Raw genomic sequence first — 27,844 nt, 5'->3', positions numbered from 1 at the left:
AGGCGCTGCCTTGAACTTAATGGATTTTGAGTTTGCCAGGCATTGTGGTTTTCCCTTGCAGCCTTTGCAGAACCCTATTCCTTTAAGGGGGATTGATGCTACACCTTTGGCTAAAAATAAGCCCCAGTTTTGGACACAGGTGACCATGCACATGGCGCCAGCCCATCAGGAAGATTGTCGATTTCTGGTGTTGCATAATTTGCATGATGTTATCGTGCTGGGTTTCCCGTGGTTGCAGGTACATAATCCTGTGTTGGATTGGAAATCTATGTCTGTGACTAGTTGGGGTTGTCAGGGGGTTCATAATGATGTTCCTTTGATGTCAATCTCCTCTTCTTCCTCTTCTGAAATTCCAGAGTTTTTGTCTGACTTTCAGGATGTATTCGATGAGCCCAAGTCCAGTTCCCTTCCACCGCACAGGGACTGTGATTGTGCGATTGACTTGATTCCAGGCAGTAAGTTTCCTAAGGGACGACTTTTCAACCTGTCTGTGCCTTAACATACCGCCATGCGGAGTTATGTTAAGGAGTCTTTGGAGAAAGGGCATATTCGGCCATCTTCTTCACCGTTGGGAGCAGGTTTTTTTTTGTTGCTAAGAAGGATGGCTCCTTGAGACCTTGTATTGATTATCGCCTCTTGAATAAGATCACGGTCAAGTTTCAATACCCTTTACCTTTGCTTTCCGATTTGTTTGCTAGGATTAAGGGGGCTAGTTGGTTTACGAAGATTGACCTTCGGGGGCATATAATCTTGTTCGTATTAAACAGGGTGATGAATGGAAAACTGCGTTTAATACGCCCGAAGGCCATTTTGAATACCTTATGATGCCATTCGGGCTCACTAATGCTCCATCTGTTTATCAATCCTTCATGCATGATATCTTCCGGACTTATATTGATAAATTCTTGATTGTATATTTGGACGATATTTTGATTTTTTCCGATGATTGGAAGTCTCATGTGGAACAGGTCAGGATGGTATTTCAGATCCTTCGTGACAATGCTTTGTTTGTGAAGGGGTCTAAGTGTCTCTTTGGGGTGCAGAAGGTTTCTTTTTTGGGCTTTATTTTTTCTCCCTCATCTATGGAGATGGATCCGGTTAAGGTTCAGGCCATTCATGATTGGATTCAACCCACATCCGTGAAGAGCCTTCAGAAATTTCTGGGTTTCGCAAATTTTTATCGCCGTTTCATTGCTAACTTCTCCAGCGTGGTTAAACCCTTGACTGATTTGACGAAAAAAGGCGCTGATGTGGCGAATTGGTCCTCTGCGGCTGTCTCTGCCTTTCAGGAGCTTAAACGCCGATTTACTTCTGCTCCGGTGTTGCGCCAACCAGATGTTTCTCTTCCGTTTCAGGTTGAGATTGATGCTTCTGAGATTGGGGCAGGGGCCGCTTTGTCTCAGAGGGATTCTGTTGGTTCTTTGATGAAACCCTGTGCCTTCTTCTCCCGCAAGTTTTCGCCTGCTGAACGCAATTATGATGTCGGCAATCGGGAGTTGTTGGCTATGAAGTGGGCGTTTGAGGAGTGGCGACATTGGCTTGAGGGAGCTAAGCACCGTATTGTGGTCCTGACTGATCATAAGAATTTGATTTACCTCGAGTCTGCCAAACGGCTGAGTCCTAGACAGGCTCGATGGTCCTTGTTTTTTTCCCGTTTTGATTTCGTGGTTTCGTATCTTCCGGGTTCTAAGAATATTAAGGCTGATGCCCTTTCTAGGAGTTTTTTGCGTGATTCTCCTGAGGTCCTTGAACCGGTCGGCATTCTGAAAGAAGGGGTGGTCCTTTCTGCCATTTCCCCTGATTTACGGCGGGTTCTTCAGGAATTTCAGGCTGATAGACCTGACCGCTGTCCTGTGGGGAAATTGTGTGTTCCTGACAGATGGACTACTAGAGTGATTTCTGAGGTTCACTGTTCTGTGTTGGCTGGTCATCCTGGTATTTTTGTTACCAGAGATTTGGTTGGTAGGTCCTTTTGGTGGCCTTCGTTGTCACATGATGTGCGTTCTTTTGTGCAGTCCTGTGGGACTTGTGCGCGGGCCAAGCCTTGTTGTTCCCGTGCTAGTGGGTTACTTTTGCCATTGCCGGTCCCTGAGAGGCCCTGGACACATATTTCTATGGATTTTATTTCTGATCTTCCGGTTTCCCAGAGGATGTCGGTTATCTGGGTTGTTTGTGACCGCTTTTCTAAGATGGTCCATTTGGTGCCTTTGCCTAAATTGCCTTCCTCTTCAGAGTTGGTTCCGTTGTTTTTTCAGCATGTGGTTCGTTTGCATGGTATTCTGGAGGATATTGTGTCCGACAGAGGTTCCCAGTTTGTTTCTAGGTTTTGGCGGGCCTTTTGTGCTAGGCTGGGCATTGATGTGTCTTTTTCTTCTGCATTTCATCCTCAGACAAATGGCCAGACCGAGCGAACTAATCAGACTTTGGAGACTTATTTGAGATGCTTTGTGTCTGCCGATCAGGATGATTGGGTGGCCTTTTTGCCATTGGCCGAGTTTGCCCTTAATAATCGGGCTAGTTCGGCTACTTTGGTTTCGCCTTTTTTTTGTAATTTTGGTTTTCATCATCGTTTTTCTTCTGGGCAGGTTGAGCCTTCTGACTGTCCTGTGTGGATTCTGTGGTTGACAGGTTGCAGCAGATTTGGGCTCATGTGGTGGACAATTTGGTGTTGTCTCAGGAGGAGGCTCAACGTTTTGCTAACAGTTGTCGGTGTGTTGGTTCCCGGCTTCGGGTTGGGGATTTGGTTTGGTTGTCTTCCCGTCATGTTCCTATGAAGGTCTCTTCCCCTAAGTTTAAGCCTCGGTTTATTGGTCCTTATAGGATTTCTGAGATTATTAATCCGGTGTCTTTTCGATTGGCGCTTCCGGCCTCTTTTGCTATCCATAATGTCTTCCATAGATCTTTATTGCAGAAATATGTGGTGCCCGTTGTTCCCTCTGTTGATCCTCCGGCCCCTCTGTTGGTTGATGGGGAGTTGGAGTATGTGGTTGAGAAGATTTTGGATTCTCGTTTTTCGAGGCGGAGGCTTCAGTACCTTGTCAAATGGAAGGGTTATGGCCAGGAGGATAATTCCTGGGTTTTTGCTTCTGATGTCCATGCTGCTGATTTGGTTCATGCTTTTCATCTGGCTCGTCCTGATCGGCCTGGGGGCCCTGGTGAGGGTTCGGTGACCCCTCCTCAAGGGGGGGGGGGTACTGTTGTGAATTCTGCTTTTGGGCTCCCTCCGGTGGTTGTAGGTGGTAATGCAGTTGCCCCTGAGTTGCAGTCCTGGTCAGGTGTATCTGCTGATTGCAGTTCTGACTGGGGTATTTAGGCGTGCAGGATTCATTAGTCCTTGCCAGTTGTCAATTGTTGTTGGGAGGTGTTGGACCTCTGCTTGGTTCCTCCTGCCTTTCTGCCAAATCAGCAAAGATAAGTGTCTGTTTTTTTTTCCTGTGGCACACATGCTATGTGCTTCACAATTCAGTGCTATTCTTTGTGTTTTCTTGTCCAGCTTACGGTAGATTGTGTCAGTATTTTCTCAGTCTTGGATTCTCTGGAGTGGCAGATATACATTCCATGTCTTTAGTTAGATTGTGGAACTTTTTGTATTATCTGCTGTGGATATTTTTGGAAGGGTTTTAATACTGACCGCCTAGTAATCTGTCCTATCCTTTCCTATTTAGCTAGCGTGGCCTCTTTTGCTAAATCCTGTTTTCTACCTGCGTGTGTCTATTCTTCTCCTACTCAGTCATTATTCGTGGGGGGCTGCCTATCCTTTGGGGGTCTGCTCTGAGGCAAGGTAGCATTCCTATTTCCATCTATAGGGGTATTTAGTCCTCCGGCTGTGTCGAGGTGTCTACGGTCCGTTAGGCACACCCCACGGCTACTTCTAGTTGCGCTGTTAGTTCAGGATTTGCGGTCAGTACAGGTTCCACCGACTCCAGAGAAAGTTTCATGCGGCTCCAAGGTCACCAGATCATAACAGGAGGCATTATTCCAAAAAAATTGCTGGAGTCTCTTAAACCAAAATTACCCACATTTTATCTCATCCCTAAAGTTCATTAAAACCCTAAAGATTCCCCGGGCTGACCCATTGTGTCGGGCAATGAGGGGTTAAGTGAATTAATCTGACAAATTATTGATCACTTTTTAAAGCCATTGGTTACCTCCCTACCCTCTCATATATTGGACACCACAGCAGCTTTGAGAAGACTGGATCAACTTCACCTTGAAGATGGCATGATCCTGGTCACAGCGGATGTGGAGGCACTTTACACCTCCATCCGCCATTCCCAGGGTCTCAATGCCGTCTCTTGGTTTCTTAAAAATAGTAATTTGGAGCCTTCTCTTGCATCTTTGATCATGACTCTTTTGGAATTTGTTGATGCATAATTTCTTTATATTTAATGATCAGATATTTCTGCAATTACAGGGTACGGTAATGGGGGCAGAATGTGCCCCTTCTTACGCCAATTTCATTTTAGGCTTTTGGGAAAGAAATCTTTCAATGCATACCCATTGCCAGAATCGATAAGATACACCACTGGATCAGATATATTGACGTCATGTTTGTTTGGGACGAGTGAACTTCATACATTGATGTCCACATTAAACAATAATGACCTAAATATTTATTTGACTTCTACATATGGGCATAAGGTTAGTTTCCTTGACATTGATATAACGGTTAGAGAGGATGGTACAATTCTTACAGATATTTTCCGGAAGCCGACGGCCACTAATTCTATCTTACATGCCAAATCATCGCACTTACGGTCTACAATATGTTCCATACCAGTGGGACAGTACTTGCGGGCAAAAAATATATATTCTCTACTGATGGGGGACATTTGGGAGAAATCTAGGAGGCGGTTGTGTGAGGAACGAATAAGTGGAGAGAGTAGGAGGTCTTGGGAGGATCGAAGATTCCGTGAGGGAAGATATCGGGAGGTTAGTTCAGAGATGTAGGGAGGGGACAGGTTGTGGATGGCTTTGTAGGTCAGTGTTAGTAGTTTGAATTGGATTTGTTGGGGAATTGGGAGACAGTGGAGGGATTTACAGAGGGGAGAAGTGGATTAGCCGGGCAGCAGAGTTGAGGACTGGAGCGGTGCAAGAAAGTTAGCTGGGAGGCCACAGAATATATATATATATATATACAGAACAACGATAGGGATACCAACATTAACAAGGTCAGGCTAATTACACCCTTCAATGAACAGTGGAGTTTTCCAATATCATACATGAGCATTGGCATATCTTACTCTCTGACCCTATTCTTAAAAAAAAATCTCAGACAAACCCATCATTACAGCCAAAAAGGTCTAAGAACCTGTCAGATCTATTGGTGTGGCGTCATTACTTTTCTTCTAAAAAGTGTTCAAAGTTGTCTTTTTGGTGAGATTCAGGGTTTTTTTTCCCCCTGTCGATGGTGCAAGGCCTGTGCCAATATGGTTAAGGGCCAGGATTTCCAAAACAGTGATCATACCCGCACTCTTTGCATTAGGAAATGTTTAACATGCTCTTCAAAAGGAGTGATCTATTTGGCAAGATGTCCATGTGATAAGTTATATATTGGAATGACTACAAAATAATTACGAATAAGGATACGGGAATATGTGCGGGACATCGAGAAGTCCAGGGAGGCTAAGGAAGAGGAACAATTAAAGACCCTCCCTAGGCATTTCAAGTCATCCAACTCTGATGCAAATGTCCTCCCCGTTATGGAGATAGATCAGGTATCGTTGGGTACTAGGGGTGGGGACCTATTTAAAATACTGTCCCAAGTAGAAAGTCGATGGATCTGTAGGCTTAATACTATGGTATGGGAGGGGTTAAATGAAAATCACGGGTTTGGGTCCTTTTTGTAGATTAATGGGCTTTTTATCTAGCTTTGGCTTTTTAGTATATCAATAGTTTTTTCTACGTTTTTAATTATTCTTTTATTTTTTCAGATGTTTGTTTTGTTGCCTGGTTGAGATGACCATTCTGCTTCAGGATGTAGTTTGGTTCCCTAAGTATAGGGCCTTTGTGCAGTTCAACAATTATTTCTTCTGGGGATATTTCACTTCTAACTGGATCCGTCTCGGATAGAAATATTGATTCAAGCTATCATACCGCTGCTGCCGCCTCCTCGCTCGCTCCCGGCCTCTGCTTCTCGAGCGCGCGCGCATACCAGGTTCAGTGCTGCGCGTGTGCACTTCTGATCTTCTGTCGGCGCTCCTCTTCGTCTCCTCTATAGTCCTGAAGGACTAGTACCTGGAAGTCGGTCCTCCTTATTGTCCTCTCTATGGTTCTGGAGGTCTGTTACCCGGAAGTGCTACCCTGCCTTTAGGTATTTAAACTGCTTCCTGCCATCCCTCTGTGCCTGGTTATCATTTGTTCCTTCAGGTGTTCCTGGCCGCTCTTAGTCTCTGTGAAGTTCGTTTTCCCTCTGACTTTGGGTTTATCCTCTTTCCTGTATCCTGGTAGCCTCTGCGCTCCCTCAGTTCCTCCGCCAGCCCCTGCTGCAGTTTACCCACCAGTCCTGCGTCTCTGCAGTACTCACCTATCCTGTGGTCCTACTATCTCCGCCTCTTCTTGGTCTTCTCCCGTCCTGGTCCTCCAGCTTCCGTGGCGATAGTCCCTCACGGGCCTGCCCCTAACTCTCCCTGTATAGGGGGCGGTCTATCTGGTCAGCTCGTCCGTGAGGGGTTCGTCGTCGCGGTCTAGAGGGTCCACTTTCCGTTTTTCCTTTGAATCGTCACTCACAATAGGACTGCACTCGGATGACATCTGAGTGCAGCCTGATTCTTACAGCATAACACAAGCCTACCTATGACACATAATTTGGCTTATGGATGGACTCATCTTAGGGTTCTTCTAAGGAACTACGTGGGACTTCAATTTTTCTATGTATGTTATGTTTTATGTTAATTTTTTTCCTTCTATTTGTACTTGTGTACAATGTTTGATATTTATTATGTCGCTTTTAGTAATGTGGTATTTTATACAATTGTTATGCACCCAGCTTTGTTATATGTACACTCAAAGTCAGTCACTTGAGCCACTTTTATTTAACACTAGCTGAAGAGCCCGGCATTGCCTGGGCATAGTAAATATCTGTGGTTAGTTATAGCACCTCACTTCTCTTATTTTCCCATCACGCCTCTCATTTTCCCCATCACATCTTTCATTTTCCCCCTCACATCTCTCATTTTCTCCCTCACATCTCTCATTTTCCCCCTCACTCCTCTTATTTTCCCCCTCACTCCTCTCATTCCCCCTAACACTTGTCATTTCGACCTCACATCTGTCATTTTCCGATCACTCCACTATTTTCCCTCACTCCTCTCATTTTGCACTCACACCTTTTCATTTTCACCTCACACCTCTCATTTTCACCTCAGTATATACATGTTTGTCATCTCCCTTGTATATAGTATACACCTGTATGTCATCTCCCCTGTATATAGTATATACCTGCTGTGTGTCATGTCCCCTGTATATAGTATATACCTGTATGTCATCTCCTCCTATATATAGTATATACCTGTATGTAATCTCCTCCTGTATATAGTATATACCTGTGTGTCATCTCACCTATATATAGTATATATCTGTGTGTCATCTCCTCCTGTATATAGTACATACCTTTATGTCATCTCCTGCTGTATGTAGTATGTACCTGTATGTCATCTCCTCCTCTATATAGTATATACCTGTGTGTCATCTCTCCTGTACATAGTATATATCTGTGTGTCATCTCCTCCTGTATATAGTATATACCTGTGTGTCATCTCCCCTGTAAATAGTATATACCTGTATGTCATCTCCTCCTGTATATACTATATACCTGTAGGTAATCTGCTCCTGTATATAGTATATACCTGGGTGTTATCTCCTGTATATAGTATATACCTGTATGTCATCTCCTCCTCTATATAGTATATACCTGTGTGTCATCTCTCCTGTACATAGTATATATATGTGTCATCTCCTCCTGTATATAGTATATACCTGTGTGTCATCTCCCCTGTAAATAGTATATACCTGTATGTCATCTCCTCCTGTATATACTATATACCTGTAGGTAATCTGCTCCTGTATATAGTATATACCTGTGTGTCATCTCCTCCTGTATATAGTATATACCTGTATGTCATCTCCTGCTGTATGTAGTATGTACCTGTATGTCATCTCCTCCTCTATATAGTATATACCTGTGTGTCATCTCTCCTGTATATAGTATATATCTGTGTGTCATCTCCTCCTGTATATAGTATATACCTGTGTGTCATCTCCCCTGTAAATAGTATATACCTGTGTGTCATCTCCTCCTGTATATAGTATATATCTGTATGTCATCTCCTTCTGTATTAGACCTCGTTCACACGTTATTTGGTCAGTATTTTTACCTCAGTATTTGTAAGCTAAATTGGCAGCCTGATAAATCAGCAGTATATATTAGCTCACACATACACATAATAGACTGGTCATGTGACTGACAGCTGCCGGATTCCTATATGGTACATTTGTTGCTCTTGTAGTTTGTCAGCTTATTAATCAGATTTTTATTTTTTAAGGATAATACCAGACTTGTGTGTGTTTTAGGGCGAGTTTCGTGTGTCAAGTTGTGTGTGTTGAGTTGCGTGTGGCGACATGCATGTAGCGACTTTTGTGAGATGAGTTTTGTGTGGCGACATGTGTGTAGCAACTTTTTGTGTGTCGAGTTGCATGTGACAGGTTAGTGTAGCAAGTTGTGTGCAGCAAGTTTTGCGCATGGCGAGTTTTGCGCGTGGCGAGTTTTATGTGTGGTGCCTTTTGAGTATGTGCAAGTTTTGTGTGAGGCAACTTTTGCATGTGTTGCAACTTTTGTGCGTGTGGCAATTTTTCCGCGTGTGCAAGTTTTGCGTGTGGCGAGTTTTCCATGAGGTGAGTTTTGCACGTGTGGCGAGTTTTGCATGTGGGGAGTTTTGCGCGTGGCGAGTTTTGAGCGGCGAGTTTTGTGTTTCGACTTTTATGTGGCGAGGTTGGTGTATGTGTGGTGAAATGTGCGCTGAGGGTGGTATATGTGTTCGAGCACGTGGTAGTGTGTGGCGCATTTTGTGTGTGTGTTCATATCCCCGTGGTGGTGTGGTGATTATCCCATGTCGGGGCCCCACCTTAGCAACTGTATGGTATATACTCTTTGGCGCCATCGCTGTCATTCTTTAAGTCCCCCTTGTTCACATCTGGCAGCTGTTAATTTGCCTCCAACACTTTTCCTTTCATTTTTTCCCCATTATGTAGATAGGGGCAAAATTGTTTGGTGAATTGGAAAGCACGGGGTTAAAATTTCACCTCACAACATAGCCTATGACGCTCTCTGGGTCCAGACGTGTGACTGTGCAAAATTTTGTGCCTGTAGCTGCGACGGTTCAGATGCCAATCCCGGACATACACACACACACACACACACATACACACACATTCAGCTTTATATATTAGATTCACCTTTTTACTAGTTTTATCTTATTGGTCTAGTCACTCCCTTTTTTTTATCCCTTTTTAACTATATTATTATTTTTTCATTTTACTCTATTTACTACAGTATTGGACAGATCGCTTTTAGCACACTTATATTCATCCTTCACACATATACATAAATCCTGGGTTCATGGGTAGACTGGTGTTAATTGTTAAGATCTGTGAATACTTCCTCTTTGGACCGCTTATGATACTATACTCTGCATCTGGATCTTGTGCGCATGCCTGGAGGCGATCTTTCCCGGGGATACAAGATGTCCTCCTAAACAGGAATTGTAGCGGATGTTCTTTGAGCCATCTTTATATTGGAGTGGGGAACAATTTTAGCAACATTTATTTGCTTCCCTTACATGTGGACTGTGTTAATTTTTTTATGGACCCCTTTTGTGTGCCTGCTTAGTTTGTGTTGCTCTGTAATATTTTAATTTATAATATTGTTGAATAAAAATATATATTGTTAAACTCTTAGACCCATTGTGCTTTGAATTAGCCGGTTTGGGGTGTTGTATATTCAGATTATGTTGTTTGAGTCATGTGACCTGTCACTAAACTTATCCTTGAGGGATATTTAGTGTTTAACCCTTTGCCATAGGTAAGTTACACTGAAAAGTCATTCACATTTGGCGGTTTCTAGATTGTCTTTGACCTTCCATGTAGGTTTAGTCAAGCGTTTGGATCTTTCACTGCAGGCTGAGTGAGATCCTGCGTCTGTTTCTTGCTGTTGTAAATCAGGCAGAGAATTATAGATCCTTCCTGTCTTTGCCATTGTACACAGGAATGAAAAGGTGGGAGCTGTTCTGCTCCTAGCTGCAGAGGAGCTCACATACAATGTGACTGTTTATCCACAGCACAGGCTGTGTCTGCAGACTCTATGAAGCTGTTGTGTCTTCACAATTAGCTTGATAGACATTCCTTTCTCTGGATGGTAAGCTGTATACTGTTCTTGGAAGCAGACCACTATTTCCACTATTCTGACTCTTCAAGGCAGTAAGAGTATCTAAATCCTTAGCCATCAATCTCTTAGATAACTGTATGACTGTTGTACTCACATGCGATGCAGCCTCAGATAGTGCCAACTCAGCCACACTGACTTGTAATAAGAGTACAGGAGAAACAGAGTTGATTGTCTCTGAAATCTTGTATTTAAGCACAATGCAGGTGGAAAGCGTAATCCCAAATAGAGAAGTATACATGTGCATCCAAAAATGGCTACAGCAAACTGATAATGAAAATGAAGGGAGGAGCAAAGACTAAACACCATCAACTACAAAAGAGAAGGGGCAAACTTCAAAGGGCAGGGCTTCTCCCTAGCAACAACAGAATGCAATGCATAACATAGAGAATACAAAAGTTGTTCCCATTCATGGGAAACAACAGTAAGACATGATGTAACAGCAGAATAGTGACTGCAGCTCTGGAGGTAACTGGAGGATAAGACATGATGTAACAGCAGATTAGTGACTGCAGCTGTGGAGGTGACTGGAGGATAAGACACGATGTAACATAAGAATAGTGACTGCAGCTCTGGAGGTGACTGGAGGATAAAACCGTGACTCTTACATTCAGTCACAGGCCATAAAGAAGAAAACTTTGCAGACTTCTCTAAGTTGACATGATGACTCAACCATCACCTATGTGTAAAGGAGTACTCCCGGGTTCTGCCCCCCATGGATCATGTCCCTCTTCCTCCTCACAGACTTACTGTATGGGGACGTGTTCTATGTGATGGGACCGCAGCGGCTGAGACATCAGAGAATCAGACAAGAAACAAGAGTCGATCAGTGATTTTATTGTCGTCCACAGAAGATGACAAACGTCCTCAGAACGAAGCACAAAACACAGATGATACAGAAATCATGTCTCCTCTAGGACCCAGCAGTGGCTGCGGAGCAGAGATCATACAGCAATTGCATTCACAAGGACAACCTGATGCCTGCATGTTGATAAGTGAACTGACCACCATGTTTATCACTGAGCCACTATTAGATGGGGGCAATTAAAATACAGCTAGAGAGCAGCAATTCACCCATCATCATTACATCGAAGCCACAATACACACTGTGTAGTATGAGTGCAGCTCTGGAGCATGCTGCTTCACACTAATTCTGGGTATAGAATAAATACCATCAGATCAGAGCAGCAATCACACGCTGCACCGTCCAGGGGTCTACTAGTAACACAATCATGGCGGGTCCTGGAACCCCAACACCCCAATCTACGTTGTTTAATGGAGTGAAATGAGGCCTCATAATGATGCCCATAACGGTGCTTTGCCCTCAGCGTAGGACACATCGCATACATCATCTCCCTCGTATCCCGCACTGTTACAGTAATATGGAGAATGAAGAGTTAATGCTTCTCTTGTCCTCATACTACTATTACATGCGAGGGGGCAATGACGGGATGTCCGCTGCAGACAAGAAATTCTGTGGGACGTCAGATATTCCAGTCCTAGAATCTGGCCCAAGTCAAACATGGCTTTAGACACCACGTACAACTGAACAAAAAGATAATCAAACCCACACACAGACAAATAAAGTACAAGCCCCTCATAAGAAACACAGAAAGAGCAGATGCCAAATACATCAAACCTGCCCTGAGCCAAACAGATCACCAAACCTGCCTTGAAGCTAAACACATCACCAAACCTGCCTCGAGCCCAACAGATCACCAAACCTGCCCCGAGTGCAACAAACACATCATCAAACCTGCCCCGAGCCAAACACATTACCAAACCTGCCCTGAGCCCAACAAACACATCATCAAATTTGCCCCGAGCCCAACAAACACATCATCAAATTTGCCCCGAGCCCAACAAACACATCACCAAACCTGTCCCGAGCCAAACATATCACCAAACATGCCACAAACCCAACAAACATCACCAAACCTGTCCCGAGCCAAATATATCACCAAACCTACCCCGAGGCCAACAAACACATCACCAAACCTGCCCCAAACCCAACAAATACATCACCAAATCTGCCCGAGCCAAACACGGCCCCGAACCTGCCCTGAGCCAAGCACATCACCAAATCTTCCAGAGGCGAACAAACACATCACCAAACCTGACCTCAGCCCCACAAACACATCACCAAACCTGCCCCAAGCCAACACATCACCAAACCTGCCCCGAGGCCAACAAACATCACAAACCTGCTCCGAGCCAAACACGGCCCCAAACCTGTCCTGAGCCAAACAAATACATCACCAAACCTGCCTGAGCTTAACAAACACATAACCCAAACCTGCCCCAAACCCAACAAACACATCACCAAACCTGCCCTGAGCCAAACACTGCCCCAAACCTGTCCTGAGCTGAACAAACACATCACCAAACCTGCTACAAGCCAAACTAACACACCACCAAACCTGCCCCAAGCGAAACACAGCCCAAACCTGCCCCGAGCCAAAAAATAAACACATCAAACACATCACCAAACATGCCCTGAGCGAAACACAGCCCAAACCTACCCCGAGCCATGCATATTCCTTAACATGCCCCGAGCCGAAAAATAAACACATCACCAAACCTGCCCCGAACACAACACAACTCAACCTGCCTTGAGTCAAACACATCTCCAAACCTGCCCCGAGCCAATCATGGTCCTTAACTTGCCCTGAGCCAAACAAACACGGCCCCAAACCTACCCCGAGCCCAACGCAGGACCAAACCTTTCTGAGCCAATCACAGCACTAAACTTGCCCTGAGCTCAAAACAGCACAAAACTTGCCCAGAGCCAAACAGCACCAAACCTGCCCTGAGCTCAACATTGCACCAAACCTGCCGTGAGTCTAATACAGCACCAATCTTGCTCCGAGCCTAACACAGCATCAAGCCTGCCCCGAGCCCAACACAGCACCAAACCTGCCCCGAGCCCAACACAGCACCAAACCTGCCCCAAGCTCAACACAGCTTCAAACCTGCCCAAAGCCCAACACAGGACCAAACCTTCCCCAAGCCCAACACAGCTCCAAAAGTGCCGAGCCCAGCACAACATCAAACCTGCCCTGAGCCAAACACAGCACTAAACCTGCACCGAGCCCAAAACAGCATCAAACCTGCCCAGAGCCCAACACAGCACCAAACCTGCCCTGAGCTCAAAACAGCACACCTGCCCAGAACCCAACACAGTACATGTGCCCAGAGCCCAACTCAGCACCAAACCTTCCCCGAGCCCAAAACAGCATCAAACCTGCCCCAAGCCACAAACGGCCCCAAACTACTCTGGCCACTCCAGAATCCTACCCAATTTCCTCAGCCTTTTTATACGCCTCCTCAGTTACTTTAGCCTCGCCATAATTTTACTTCACAACCCAAGCCCAGCAATTCTCTTTTGTTACTCAGGATCTTCCATGCTCTTCTTCTATCTCTCTAACCTCTCCACAATCCTCCCTCATCACCTCAGTTTCGCCATACTGTTTGGTATGTGCACACATATTTCTCAGGCGTGTTTGCTCCAAAATCTGACTAAAAAAAGAGTCTATGAAATGCTAAAAAGAATGAACATTGGCATTTCTCTGTACTGACGACCCGCCGTTCACACACTCAGTCTATAGAGCATCTTTTAACCGCTTCAGGATTCCATAGATGCCAAACAGTTAAAAGATGTAACCAGTCCGTTCTCCACTCTGAAGACGCTCTATCCTTTCCAACAAAAGTCAAATGGAAGAGACGATCGGAAGATGCTTGGACGCGCTATTGACCTTCTGGAGCGTTTTGTCAGTGTTTTTGCTTGACAAACTGATAGAAGTTTCTTCATTGTTGTATGGAATTATAGAAACATCTGGAAAACTCAAAAAACACAGGAAAAGTGCAAAAAAATAAAATGGCGGCAATAAAGAGGTTTGAAGCGAAAAAGCGCCAACGTTTTGTGGTTTTGCGAAGTGCCTTCTTCTAAAAAAAACTTGGGAGAGGAAATGGCAATGTAAAAAAACTAATAAAGTAACAATGCTGGAAACAACGGGTGGGACTCCAGGAGCAGCAAACAGCACAGACCCCCTCCCTGCACGGTGGACGCCGGCCCGCACAGCCTGGTTACAGCCAGGCCACGTAGCTGTATGACCCCCACGGGCCGCGCAGCTGGGGGAACCAATGGGCCATGCACCTGCCGGGCCACACAGCCGGGTGGCTGTCAGGCCAAATAGCTGGAGCTGCAAGACCCACGGGCAGCAAAGCTGGGTGGGGCCACGCACCTACTGGGCCACCCATGGACAGCAACCCCAGGAGACCCACTGGCCACACAGCCGGGGGGGGGGGCACGCACCCACTGGGCCACCCATCGGCAGCAACCCCAGGAGACCCACGGGCCACACAGCCGGGAGACCCACGGGCTGGAATGTATAGAAGACACTTCATATATTTAGGCACCAGGAGCCATCACCTGAGGTCTAGTCAGTGGAGACACATATGAGGCCTCACAGACATAAAAAAAACAATACAACAACACAAGACTTTACATGCACCGAAGCGGCAATGCGAGTGTTAACAGGACAGACGGCGTCTCATACCAGTGAACGGACCCAGCAATGATGTCGCCATCTGTCAGCTTTGAAACATGGCAACACTGACAACCATGAGGTGCCGACAACAGAAACCAGATCTCCAGTCACACATTCACATTAACACGGGAGACATGATTGTCTGAAGCCACGGAGATCATTGCTGTGACACCACAGGGGGCATAAAATCTACAGCACACAATGAAGGAAAGCTTTGGTAAACTCTTAAATACTCTGCATCAGCCAGATAAACCTATGAGAATACGTACCTCTACTATAGACGGACTAGAATTCCTGAGTAAATAGATTAAAAACAGCATTTAGTAAAATAGATTCATACCCAAAATAAATACGGAATGTATATCCCTTTAAATAAGATCTGGTAAATTAACTATACCTTATATTAAGTGCAAACTAGATTAAATAGTCATTCCACGGTCAACAATAAAACAGGAGTATCGTCCTGAGCGATAGTACACCCCATGTATATAATAGTATAGACGTCACGGGAGATCCGAACCCAACACTTCCTGCGCTTCTCGGTCCTGATCTCCTGCTCTATCAGATAAATACAGGACTTATCCTATGTATAACTATGTTAGTGGCAGACAGGGTTAATATATCTACAGTATATTCTCATGCATTGATTGCAGCTATGCCAAGTGGTTGGGACAGCAATAATAATCCAGATCATGATCACTGCACCCAGTCATGACGCAGTTTCCTGTAAGCAGGGTCAGTGCTCTGCTCCTTTGGCACAAAACAAAATTGTACTGACCACTATGGATATTTCTGTAACGCATTAATATAAAAATGATCCCCTTCAAAGAGGAACACCATAGAAATAATAAAAAAAAATAGGTACGGACTGCAATGGGTCTAATTTGACACGGTATAAGCGCTGTCCCCTTCATACATGAACACTGGTAACTTACCACATTTAAAGTTGGGATTGCGAAGGGTTTAACGTAACTCTCCTAGTGTATAAACTGTCACTTTCATATGTGAACTTGGGTAACTTACCACAGAAATGAAAATTGTAGGGACCACAATGGGTCTCACATAAATCCCTGGTGTAAAAACTATGCTCTTTACACATGAACACTGGTAACTTGCCATAAAAATGACAATTGTGGGGACCACTTTGGGTCATACCATAACCCTCTAGTGTAAAAATTGTACCTGTCATACATGAACACTGGTAAATTACCATAAAAATCATATAAAATTGTAGGAACCACTATGGGTCTAAAGCACTCCTCAAAGAGTAAAAATTATCCCTTTCATAGATGGACAGTAGTGACTTACCGTAGAAGGAAAATTAACATTATTGGGTCTGCTAAGGGTGTAAATTAAACCCCCAGTGTAAAAGTGTCCCCTTCATACATGAACACTGGTAACTTTCCACAGAAATAAAATGAAGATTGTTAGGACCGCTATGGGTCTACATAAACCCTTAGTGTAAAAACTGTCCCATTACAAGTGAACAAGAGTAACTTATTATAGAAATAAAGTGTATATACAAAATGATACAATAATGGAGCACCTTAAAGGAGTTGCCCCATGAAAAAAAAATCATTTTAAACAATAAATATTGGAATATTATTAATAAGTTCCACAACTGGTTGTGCTTAAAAAAGTTCCTGTGCCGAGAAAATCTTATGAATGTTCCCCTGCTATATCTGATCAAGTAGAGCTAATGCAGGTCATGGTCACGCACACATAGCATCCGGCCAAGGAAGAAAGCTTGAGTAATGACACACCTGGGAATTTCGGCTGCTTTTTGGCTGCTTTTTTTGCGTGAGGTAACAATTTTCCTGCTTGTTTGTTTTACCACAGGTATGATTGTTTCTGCCATTTTACCAGCCCTGTGAGCACATCACAAATCAAGTCAGTGATGTAAAAGCTTGGTTGGCCATTGAACTCTATGTCAGTAATTTAATTAATGATGAGCTTATAAGGCTGGTGACTCGGCAGGACAATCAGAGCTGTGAAACAAACAAAGAAATGGGTTCCCTTACATAAGCAAGCATCTGAGAGTCCCAGTGGTGGTATCAGTGTATTCACTTATGCTTTCTTCAGCCAGGAGCTGTGTATGCACGACTTGGTCAGACAGTGCAAGAAACATAGCACATAGCAGGGGAACATTAATAAGATTATCTCGGCACAGGAACTTTTTTTTAAACATATCCAATTGTGGGACTTAATATCCTAAGATCTATTGATTAAAACTGCTTTTGTTTGTGAGAGAACTCCTAGGATAAAGGCCTCTTCCCTTCATGCACAGAACAGGTCACAGGTGCAGTACTAAACTGCTAGAAATGCAGCAGAAATCATACAAAGATTGACATGAAAGCTTCCACCTGATGGTGGAGTCACCGAGAGACGTGCCTGCGCTACATTCATGAACCGACTCATGGCTGTGGATCTAAGGGAGCGTACTGCCGCCTCTTCCAGACCCAAAGCCTATGTCTGCGTGCAGCTCCACTTCTGTGCTCGGGGGCTTCGCTGGACACAGCTCTTGTAAGGCTCTTTCGATATCTTCCTGCTTAACAGTGACACCCGATGACGACTTAGACAAAGTCATCTGTAGAGAACACCACAGTGCCGTCCGCGCCCTCCTCGTGGACAATACCATCTCCTTAATGGCGGCTGCCAGAGCTAGGACATCTGAGAAAAGAAAGTAATAATGAGAGCCGCCAGAACATACAATGTGGGTACAAGTGCCATACCCGTAGGCACCCCGCCAGTCAGCGCCAGATGGGGCGCATTCACCGCTGCCGTTTATGGCTCCATGTCTATGACTGGCGCCGATGTGTGGAGGGGCGAGTTACCCTGTCAGTCCAAGGGCCACACTGAGGTAGGCCGACGACCATATAGGTGTAACGGCTTATTACAGGCATGAGGAAAAACTGAGTAACCTTCTCTGAATTCTATAGTTTTACGCATCAGAATATAATAAAAAACGCCTAGTCCTTAGAATAGTCTGTAAATGAGGCAAGTACAAAACGAAGGCTTAATCTTAGGGAAGCCATCGCTGCTGCCCATCAATCTGGGAGGTCATAAAAACATTTCAATTTGGAGTCCATCGATCCATAGAGAAAAAGATTATTCACAATTGACAAAAAGTGAAGACAGATGAAAATCTTCCAGGAGTGGAAATCCCAGCAAATACACTCCAAGGTCACACTGTGCAATGCTCAGACACTGGAGAAACCCCCAAGAGCTACAGCTCAGACTCTGAGGCTCCGTGCACACCGTGACTATCTGACTGCAGAAATCTCTGCAACTCCACAAATTTGTTTACAGCAAAAACGCAACAGGAAAAACATGCGTTTTTTACGCATTTTTCTACAGCAATGAATACTTTTGGATATATTTTAAGAAGGGAAAAGAAAAAATGTGGTGTAATTTCCTTGTTCAATAACTTCTTTATCATTCTTATTTGCCCCATCCCAGGCTAAAAATCCCTGCCCTCAGCTGCCCCGTCTCTTCCCAAAGCCCTGGTGCAGTGGTATCGGGGTACGGTGGTATCGGGGTAATGGGATTAGGGGTTGGGGTCAGCAGCCGGAGCTATCAGCCAGACCCCTCACTACTAAACCTGAAAGGAAAGAGTTAAATAAACTCGCCGAGAATAAAAGAAAACAGGCACATTCTTTAATCATTAAATTAACCCAATATTCTCACCCCAGGTCCGACAATGATCCAAGGGTTAAAGCGCTGTCCCACGTTATCACAGAATAAACCTAAATAGGCGGTAACCAAACACCTGGCTGCACGGTGCGCGCGGCGATACCTGGCGGTGGAGACGCCGGGGGCTATTAGGGCTCATACTCATCTGCGAGAAAAACAGACCAGAGCAATCCGATGACATTGGTCAGAGTGCCGTCTGATTTTTATATCTCTGAGTCTTTGCCCATCTGCAATTTTTTTTCTCAACTGAATTTGGACTGAGGAAAAAAACTCAGCATGGCGCGAAAATCCTCATGTATTGGACAAGACTCGCCAATGCAAGTCAATGGGTGCAAGAAAAAAAAAATCACACGTCATTCAGACCATGCGAGTGACGTCCAATTTTTACACACCCATGTCCTTGAAAACCCGACATTTCATGTTGAAAAACGTAAACTCGCAGGGTGACCTGACAGAATAGATATATACACATAGAATAGGTATAAATATGTCAGTCACATATACAGTTAGTACAGTGTGGTGTGCAGCTTACTGTATGTGTAACTAGTTACTATTTTTCTGAAAAAAATGGCGTGGGCTCCAGCATAATTTTCTTAACCAGCTGAGGGAAAGCCGACGGCTGGAGGCAGATGTTTATAGCCTGGGAAGGGGGTAATATCCATGGAGCTTCCCAGGCTATTAATATCAGCTCACAACTGTACACTTAGCCTTTCCTGGTTATAAAAATGTGGGACCCCCCTAACAAAATGATGTATGGTCCCCTTTTACTTAATAACCAGCAAAGGCTAGGCAGCCAGCTCTGAGCTGATATTAATAGCCTAGGAAGGGGCCATGGATCTAGGTACCCCAGGCTAAAAACATCAGCTCCCATAAGATGTGCCAATTCTAGCACTTAGCCTCATTCTTCTCACTTACCCTGGTGCAGTGGCATGTGGGGTGATAGTTGGGGGGGGTTGATGTCACCTTTGTATTGTCCAGTGACATTAAACCCAACAGTTAGTAATGGAGGGGCGTCTATAAGACGCCCCCATTACTAACCCCATAGTAATATTATAAAAACACAGACACCCAGAAAAAAGTCCTTAATTTGAAATAATGACATCGACTCCTTTATTGCATCTAAACCATACTCACATCGCCCAGTCCACTGAAGCCAACATCCTCACCTGAAAAAAAGTGGTACTCACCTGCGCTGTCTACAAAAACGAACAATAAAATGAAAAATAGATGAATAAATGAATAAGAGAGCACCTACTTAATGAGTAATCATTGGTTATGCAGTGGATGTTGTAACAGGTCCTTAAAGTACTACCAGAATCTTAGGGGAATGAGAGAGAGAAAGGGGTAAATGTTTGTATTGGTGAATATAGTGAGATTTATAATATATACTCACTCAGGTATTAAATGGAAATGTGCAATGAAGAGACGTGATCCCTGTGTATCTGCGATTGATGCGGGTATTGTGATGACCACGGTTGCTTAATCTTCAGAGGTTTATAGAAGATGCCGCTGCTTAAATAAATGTACAACCTTTATAGGTATGGTTGTAAATGAATGCGGTCTAGTTTTCCCAGTACACAATAAACTTACTGCTGGTGGGAGTAGCGCAGGATTCCGTTAGGTTAAGGTGCTAAGATGGCCGTCAGGTGCTGGCTGACAAGGAGTACTGTGATTAGAATTGATTGCCCATATGTTGAGATGAGGAGAAATGCTCCCCTAGTATGTCGGAGCACTAATATGCCACAACTGCTATGTGCACATAAAATATGCTGTACTCACTGTGGTGCTGAGTGCGGAGGGTTAACCCTGATGAGTATTAGTGTTCCAACATAAGTAAGTGCTCTCTTATTCATTTATTCATCTATTTTTCATTTTATTGTTCGTTTTTGTAGACAGCGCAGGTGAATACCACTTTTTTTCATTTGATATACTTTACATGTCTACACAGAACCTGTCACAATCACCAGCAGCACTCTACATTCAGCAATTTTGTTCCCCCACTAGGAACTATCAGGAGCACCAGTGCTTTTTTTTCTTTTTTAACATCCTCACCTGTCCGAAGTGAAGACATAATCCATAATGTCCCAGGACAATCCTGATCACAGCAGGCTACACATTGACACAGGAGCCTGTAATCCTGCAGTGTGTAGCGCTGAGCTGCAGTGAGGAAGTTCACCAGAGTTCATCAGCTGATGAGCCCCGGTGACCTCATTTACAGCACTTCTGCTGCGTGAGAACTTTCTTACAAAGCGGTGCCGTAACACAATTACATGCTCCTGTGGGGTAGAGCAGTCACATCAGATTACGCTGGATAGGTGAGGGATATGGTGGTTTATTATTTTTTCGCTTTTCTAGGTGACATGGGCATCGGGGATTAGGTGTTAAGGTAAGTATATGGTGTTTTTTTATTTTTTTTTTTACAGGAGACAATGTGTTTCAGGGATTAGGTGTAAGGGGAGTATAACTGTGTTTTTTTTTATTTTTATGTTAATATTTATTTCAACTTTTTTTTTTTTTAGTTTGAGCACAGGGGCCGACTGATGGCTACACCCATCAGCCACTGCCTGCTCCTGCTGTAATCAGTGACAGCCCGTGACCTGCAGTAAGCTTTTTACTGCGGGTGTGTGACATCTGCGGAGTCATGCTGTCATGCAGCGCTCTTAATAATTTTATCGGCAGTAACGTTACCGCCGATCACTGCACTGATGTTTCTCGCGCTGTCACACAGATGACAGCGTGCGAAACACCCGATATGAAGTCCGTAAAAACGCAATAAAAAACTCAGCAAATCCGCATTTTTACAAACGCATTTTTGGCGAGTATTCGACTGACTCTATTGAAGAAAATGGACAAAAAACGGGGCAAAAAACCACAAAGAATAGACATGCTGCAGATATAAAAGCAGCACAAAATCGGAACGAAAAATGACTGATCTCACTTAATTTATCACACAGCTCCCGCATTTTAGGTTAGTTTTGGGAACATGTCACATGGTAATGGCACAAAGTAATTTCTGATTTCTCGTTCTTCGTCTGTGGTTAGATTTACAAAATGTGAAGACATTTTAAGGACTAGATGTTGTTTGTGCACCAGAGCGTCCACGGAAGGAGTACTCAGTATTTCTCGTGACATGGACACTAGTGGAGTCACGCCTGTCATCACATTCCCACCCTGCTCCACGAACTGAGGCTTCATGCCCCTCAGACAAATCCTCATCATCAGGGCGATGTGATGAGGGCAGGTGGCTGCAGGACCCTGGTGGTAGGAATGCATGGGGCCCCTGGGACAAGACTCGCTCTAGGATACCCCTACAGGACCACACATGTCCTGCACCTGCTGACAGCACACATTGTCCGTACCCCTCTCGTTGTTGTACCGCGGGACGCCTTGCTTCTGGCGGTTGGCAGCATTAATAATCTCATCTTTCCGCCGCGCTTGTGTGAGGTGCACGGCTTCCAGGTGGTGCTCCAGGGCGATGTGTATGTTCACATGAAGAGTCTCTCCACGGATTCTCTCCATTATCTTCACCAATGAAACAGCCTGGTGGAGGCAGAGAGGTGTGAGAGAAAGACCCTTCTCCAATCACATCCAGAGCTGCTTTCAAAATCCAGGAGGAAATAGATTGATCTCCGAGCTTCCAGCAGATCTGTCACCTAACACCCGAGGACCAACCATCAAAACAAGGGACCCTCAGAATGTAAGTGCAGCTGTGGAGGTGACTAGAGGAGGAGGCATGATGTACATCAGCGCATGGTCTATGTGTATAGAGACTTACCCGCGCCTGCTCTCGAAACTGATCTACAACCAAGCGGTCAACACGGGAGGGATTTGGTGGAAGTCGCGGGATTGTGGAGCTATAAGAACAGGAGATCCGGTGTCCTGGAAACTTCACCGCAAGTTCTGCCTCCGTCTAATGTGAGAACAGAACAAACCGCCATCACTAAGTCACACAATGCTGTGAGCACACTGTGCATAATGATACAATACTGTGCATAATGATACAATACTGTGCATAATGATACAATACTGTGCATAATGATACAATACTGTGCATAATGATACAATACTGTGCATAATGATACAATACTGTGCATAATGGTACAATACTGTGCATAATGATACAATACTGTGCATAATGGTGCAATACTGTGCGTAACGGTGCAATACTGTGCGTAATGGTGCAATACTGTGGGTAATGGTGCAATACTGTGCGTAATGGTGCACTACTGTGCGTAATGGTGCAATACTGTGCGTAACGGTGCAATACAGTGCGTAATGGTGCAATACTGTGCGTAATGGTACAACACTGCGTAACGGTGCAATACTGTGGGTAATGGTACAATACTGTGAGTAATGGTACAATACTGTTTGGAATGGTGCAATACTGTGCGTAATGGTACAACACTGCGCGTAACGGTGCAATACTGCGCGTAATGGTGCAATACTGCGCGTAATCGTACAATACTATGCAGAACGGTACTGTCATGGTTAGGACATGCTTAATATCCTGTTCTCTCAGGGTTAATTTTCCTGGCTCCCTTTCGATCTGGGAGGGGTATTTATACTCACTCCAGACTAGGATTCGCTGTTAGCTATACTTTCTGTTCTAGTCTGTGTGCCTGACCTCTGGAGTGTGTGCTCAGTTAGCAATTGTCTTCCTTGCTCTCAGTGCGTTACTCTGTTTGTTCTTCTGGATTTCTGACCTCTGGCTTCACTTCTGACAATCCCGTCTCACCCCTTTGGCACTTCGTGATCTCCTGGCTCCGATCTTAGCTTGTTCAAATACTCTCTTGAGTTTATCCTTTCTCTGTTCCCTGGTGTCTGGCTCCGCCCCCGATCACCTCCTACTCTGTCACATGGTTCAGGTCCTGTTTGTACCTGGCTAGTAACCCGGCGCTTTGCTCAGCTCCCTTGCTGCTGTGTGCAGCATTTCCCACAGCAGTATTACTCGGGAGCCGTGACATTATAGATGACCCTGGTGGGGGGTGTTGGTATGCCATGGATCCGGTACAGGCTCTCACGGGGCACATTAATGAGCTCTCCCAGCTTATGCAGAAGCTGTCCATGGAGCAGCAAGCCCTGGTCCACTCGCACCAACAGGTGCAGAGATGTGGCAGGTGCTTTACAGAGGTCTGCTCCGTTGGGGTTCCGGGAGGGGGGCCCCACTGATGTATTCCTATCGGACTGCGAGCCACCGGTAAAGTTACCCAACAGTTTCTCCGGAGATAAAAAATTGTTTAGGGTCTTTAAGGAGGGATGCAAGTTGTTCTTCGAGTTGCGTCCCAGGGCCTATGAAAATGAAAGGCAGAAGGTGGGGGTCGTAATGTCCTTGTTAGGGGGGGCTCCACAGGCATGAGCTTTCTCTCTTCCTCTGCTCCTGGACGTATGTCTGTGAACCCGTTCTTTGAGGCTCTGGGGCACATTTATGATGAGCTTGATAGAGTGTGTCTGGCAGAGGATATGGTGATGAGTGTGACACATGGGAGGCACTCCGCTGAATGGTTCTGTTCGGAGTTTAGGCATTGGGCAGTCGAAGTATCTTGGAACGACAACGTCCTGAGGGGGTTGTTCCGCAAGGGTCTGTCTGACTGTCTGAAGGATGCTCTGGCACTTCATCCTCCTCTTGATACCCTGGAAGATGCCATGACGCAGGCGGTCCGGATGGACCGGAGACTCCGTGCAAGAGGAGTGATGCAACAAGAGACTCCCTTGTACTCCAAATTGTGTGTCTCTGCACCTGTATCTGAGCCCATGGAGATTGGGTCAGTCTCGGTTATGGAGAAAGAGAGAAGGAACCATAGAGACAACCAACTATGCTTTTTACTGTGGAGCCTCTGGACATTGGAAAAAGAACTGCCTCTCCTGCCCATCTTCAGCGAAACCGTCAGAGAAACGACTGAGTCTGGGCAACAATCGAGGAGGTTGTCCAGACTCCCAGGTACATTTTTCTCGCTTGCAAAAACTGTACTCCAAGTGGAATTGGAACTTGCTGGCGGTCCTGTGGTGACCACCGCCTTTGTTGACTGCAGTTCTTCCATTAATTTGATTGATGCCCAATTTGTGACTCGTAATAAGATAGGGACAGTCAGGCTGAAAGACCCTGTTAAAACTGTGGCTGTTGATTCATCCCCTCTTACCCGGGATGGAATTTGTTTCAGGACTGATGTTTTTTTCTCTGAAAGTGGGTTCCACTCACGTGGAAAAATTAAGTTGTTTCGTTATGAATAATCTTGCTTGCTGGACTGGTACTGGGGATGCCATGACTTCAACGCCACAATCCTGCCATTGATTGGGTGGCGGGGGAGATTACTCAATGGAGATGTAAAGGTACCGTCTCACAGTGGCACTTTGGTCGCTACGACGGCACGATCCGTGACGTTCCAGCGATATCCATACGATATCGCTGTGTCTGACACGCAGCAGCGATCAGGGACCCCGCTGAGAATCGTACGTCGTAGCAGATCGTTTGGAACTTTATTTCGTCGCTGGATCTCCCGCTGTCATCGCTGGATCGGTGTGTGTGACACCGATCCAGCGATGCGCTCGCTTGTAACCAGGGTAAACATCGGGTTACTAAGCGCAGGGCCGCGCTTAGTAACCCGATGTTTACCCTGGTTACCATTGTAAATGTAAAAAAAACCAAACAGTACATACTCACATTCCGGTGTCACGTCCCTCGCCGTCTGCTTCCCGCGCTGACTGTGAGTGCCGGCCGTAAAGCACAGCACAGCGGTGACGTCACCGATGCGCTCTGCTTTTACTTTACGGCCGGCACTCACAGTCAGTGCGGGAAGCAGACGGCGAGGGACTTGACACCGGAATGTGAGTATGTACTGTTTGGCTTTTTTTTACATTTACGATGGTAACCAGGGTAAACATCGGGTTACTAAGCGCGGCCCTGCGCTTAGTAACCCGATGTTTACCCTGGTTACCCGGGGACTTCGGCATCGTTGGTCGCTGGAGAGCTGTCTGTGTGACAGCTCTCAAGCGACCACACAACGACTTACCAACGATCACGGCCAGGTCGTATCGTTGGTCGTGATCGTTAGTAAATCGTTTAGTGTAACGGTACCCTAAGGGTAATGGTCAGTGTTGTAACCTGGGACCTTTTGTTAACACGGTAAAGTCTGTATCTGTGTCACCTGTCGGTCTGGAGGGTTTTCCGGAGTACCTGAAAGACTTCGAAGGTGTGTTTTCCGAAAGCGAGGCTGAGGCGCTTCCACCACATCGGCCTGGTGATTGTGCTATTTAGTCCCTGAAGCTCAATTACCCAAGGCTCGTCTGTATAATTGTTCTGGGCCTGAGCGCAAAGCCATGAAAGAGTACATCACAGAGAGCCTCTGCAAGGGGCATATTCAGCCCTGTCTCACCCATGGCAGCAGGGTTTTTCTTTGTGAAGAAAAAAGATGGTGGTTTGCGACCGTGCCTCGACTTTCGGGAACTGCGTAAGATTACTGTGAAGAACACGTACCCTCTCCCTCTGATTCCTGATTTATGTAATCAACTCACTGTGGCCAAATGGTTTTCTAAGCTTGACTTAAAAGGGGCTTATAACCTCTTAAGGATCCAAGAGGGAGATGAATGGAAAACAGCATTTCTGACGACCGAGGGCTTAATTGAAAATTTGGCTATGCCCTTCGGTCTTACTAACGCCCCTGCTGTTTTCCAGAATTTCATTAATGTTGTTTTTTCTGACCTGACTGGGCGCTACGTTGTCAATTACCTGGATGACATCTTGATATACTCAGAGGACACTCAGTCACACTTATACCATCTACGTACGGTTCTTGTGAGACTCGGGGAGAACCATTTATACGCTAAGCTGGAGAAGTGTTCATTCTTTATGCAAGAACTGTCTTTTCTGGGTTTAATTGTATCATGGGAGGGATTCCGAATGGATCCGGGGAAGGTTCAGGCCATTTCTGATTGGGTGCAACCTCATGACCTGAAGGGATTGCAACGATTCCTGGGCTTCGCTAACTTCTATAGGAAGTTCATTAAAGGGTTTTCGCAGGTGGTGAAACCCTTGACGATCCTCAACCTCAAAAGGGATGGATTCAAAAATTGGTCCTTGGCCGCAAAAAATTCCTTCCAGACACTGAAGAAATGCTTTACTTCAGCACCCGTGTTGATACAACCCGATACGTTAAGACCTTTTATCGTGGAGATCGACGCTTCGGAGGTGGGGGTGGGAGCAGTGTTGTCCCAGGGTCTGACCACCCTTACTAACCTTAATCCCTGTGCCTTTTTCTCTAAAAAATTGTCATCGGCCGAGAAATTATGAGGTCGGCAACAGGGAATTGTTGGTGGTTAAACTGGCCTTCGAAGAATGGAGGGGGCTGTTCATCCTGTTATGGTCATCACTGATCATAAAAACCTGGCCTATATCGAGTCAGCTAAGAGACTGACTCCCAGACAGGATCGATGGGCACTTTTTTTTCTCGGTTTCATTTTACCATTACGTTCCGACCAGGGTCTAAAAATGTAAGGCGGATGTTTTATCCCAAAGTTTTGATTCTGTGTCCCCTCCAGAACCTCCTTCCTCCATTCTTCAACCAGGAGTGGTTGTGGCAGAAGTCTCATATGAGTTACAGAGAGAGATTCTGGCAGCACAAGTTCCCAGGAATAAACCCCCAGGTAAATTGTTTGTACCCAAACATTTCAGTCTCACACTCCTGCAAGAATTTCATGATTCTGTGTTGAGTGCACACCCTGGGATTGCAGCTACCCGGGGTGCAGTAGCTAGTATTTGGTGGCCCTCTATGGGTACTGGTATCAAAAGATTTGTAAATACGTGGGGGGTCGCTCCAAGAGCTCTCTGGTCCGGCCGGGGAATTGGTACCTTTGCCAATTCCGGATAAACCATGGACACATCTGTCCATGGACTTTATCACTAATCTTCCATCTTCCAAAGGTAACTCAGTAGTATGGGTAGTGGTTGATAGATTTTTGAAGCAAGCCCACTTTGTGTCGTTACCTTCTGCTGAAACCTTGGCTCGCTTTGTTTATACAGCACATAGTTCGGTTGCATGCGGTACCTGTGAATATTGTGTCTGACAGGGGTGTGCAATTTGTGGCCAGGTTTTGGAGGGCTTTTTGTAAGAAGTTGGGGTTACATTGTCATTCTCCTCTGCTTATCACCCGGAATCTAACGGACAGATTA

The 27,844-nt window shown here is 45.3% G+C and overlaps 1 protein-coding gene across 4 annotated transcripts in view; it reads right to left on the bottom strand.

The window, feature by feature from the left end:
* Positions 1-14,895: 14,895 nt before the first annotated feature.
* The window catches only part of LOC143781275 (uncharacterized), a 38,861-nt gene continuing 25,912 nt past the window's right edge, over positions 14,896-27,844 (bottom strand). For all 4 annotated transcript variants that reach the window (XM_077267787.1, XM_077267786.1, XM_077267785.1 and 1 more), the window contains exons 5-7: positions 22,457-22,591; positions 22,041-22,221; positions 14,896-17,658 (exon numbers count right to left, since the gene is read on the bottom strand). In XM_077267787.1, coding sequence (XP_077123902.1) covers positions 17,417-17,658; positions 22,041-22,221; positions 22,457-22,591 — 558 coding nt within the window. In that variant the 3' untranslated portion in view covers positions 14,896-17,416. The remainder of the gene's footprint in view (positions 17,659-22,040; positions 22,222-22,456; positions 22,592-27,844) is intronic.

Source organism: Ranitomeya variabilis, chromosome 6, assembly GCF_051348905.1.
Source record: "Ranitomeya variabilis isolate aRanVar5 chromosome 6, aRanVar5.hap1, whole genome shotgun sequence".
NCBI classification, from domain to species: Eukaryota; Metazoa; Chordata; class Amphibia; order Anura; family Dendrobatidae; genus Ranitomeya; species Ranitomeya variabilis.
This window is presented reverse-complemented; position numbering and strand designations above follow the sequence as displayed.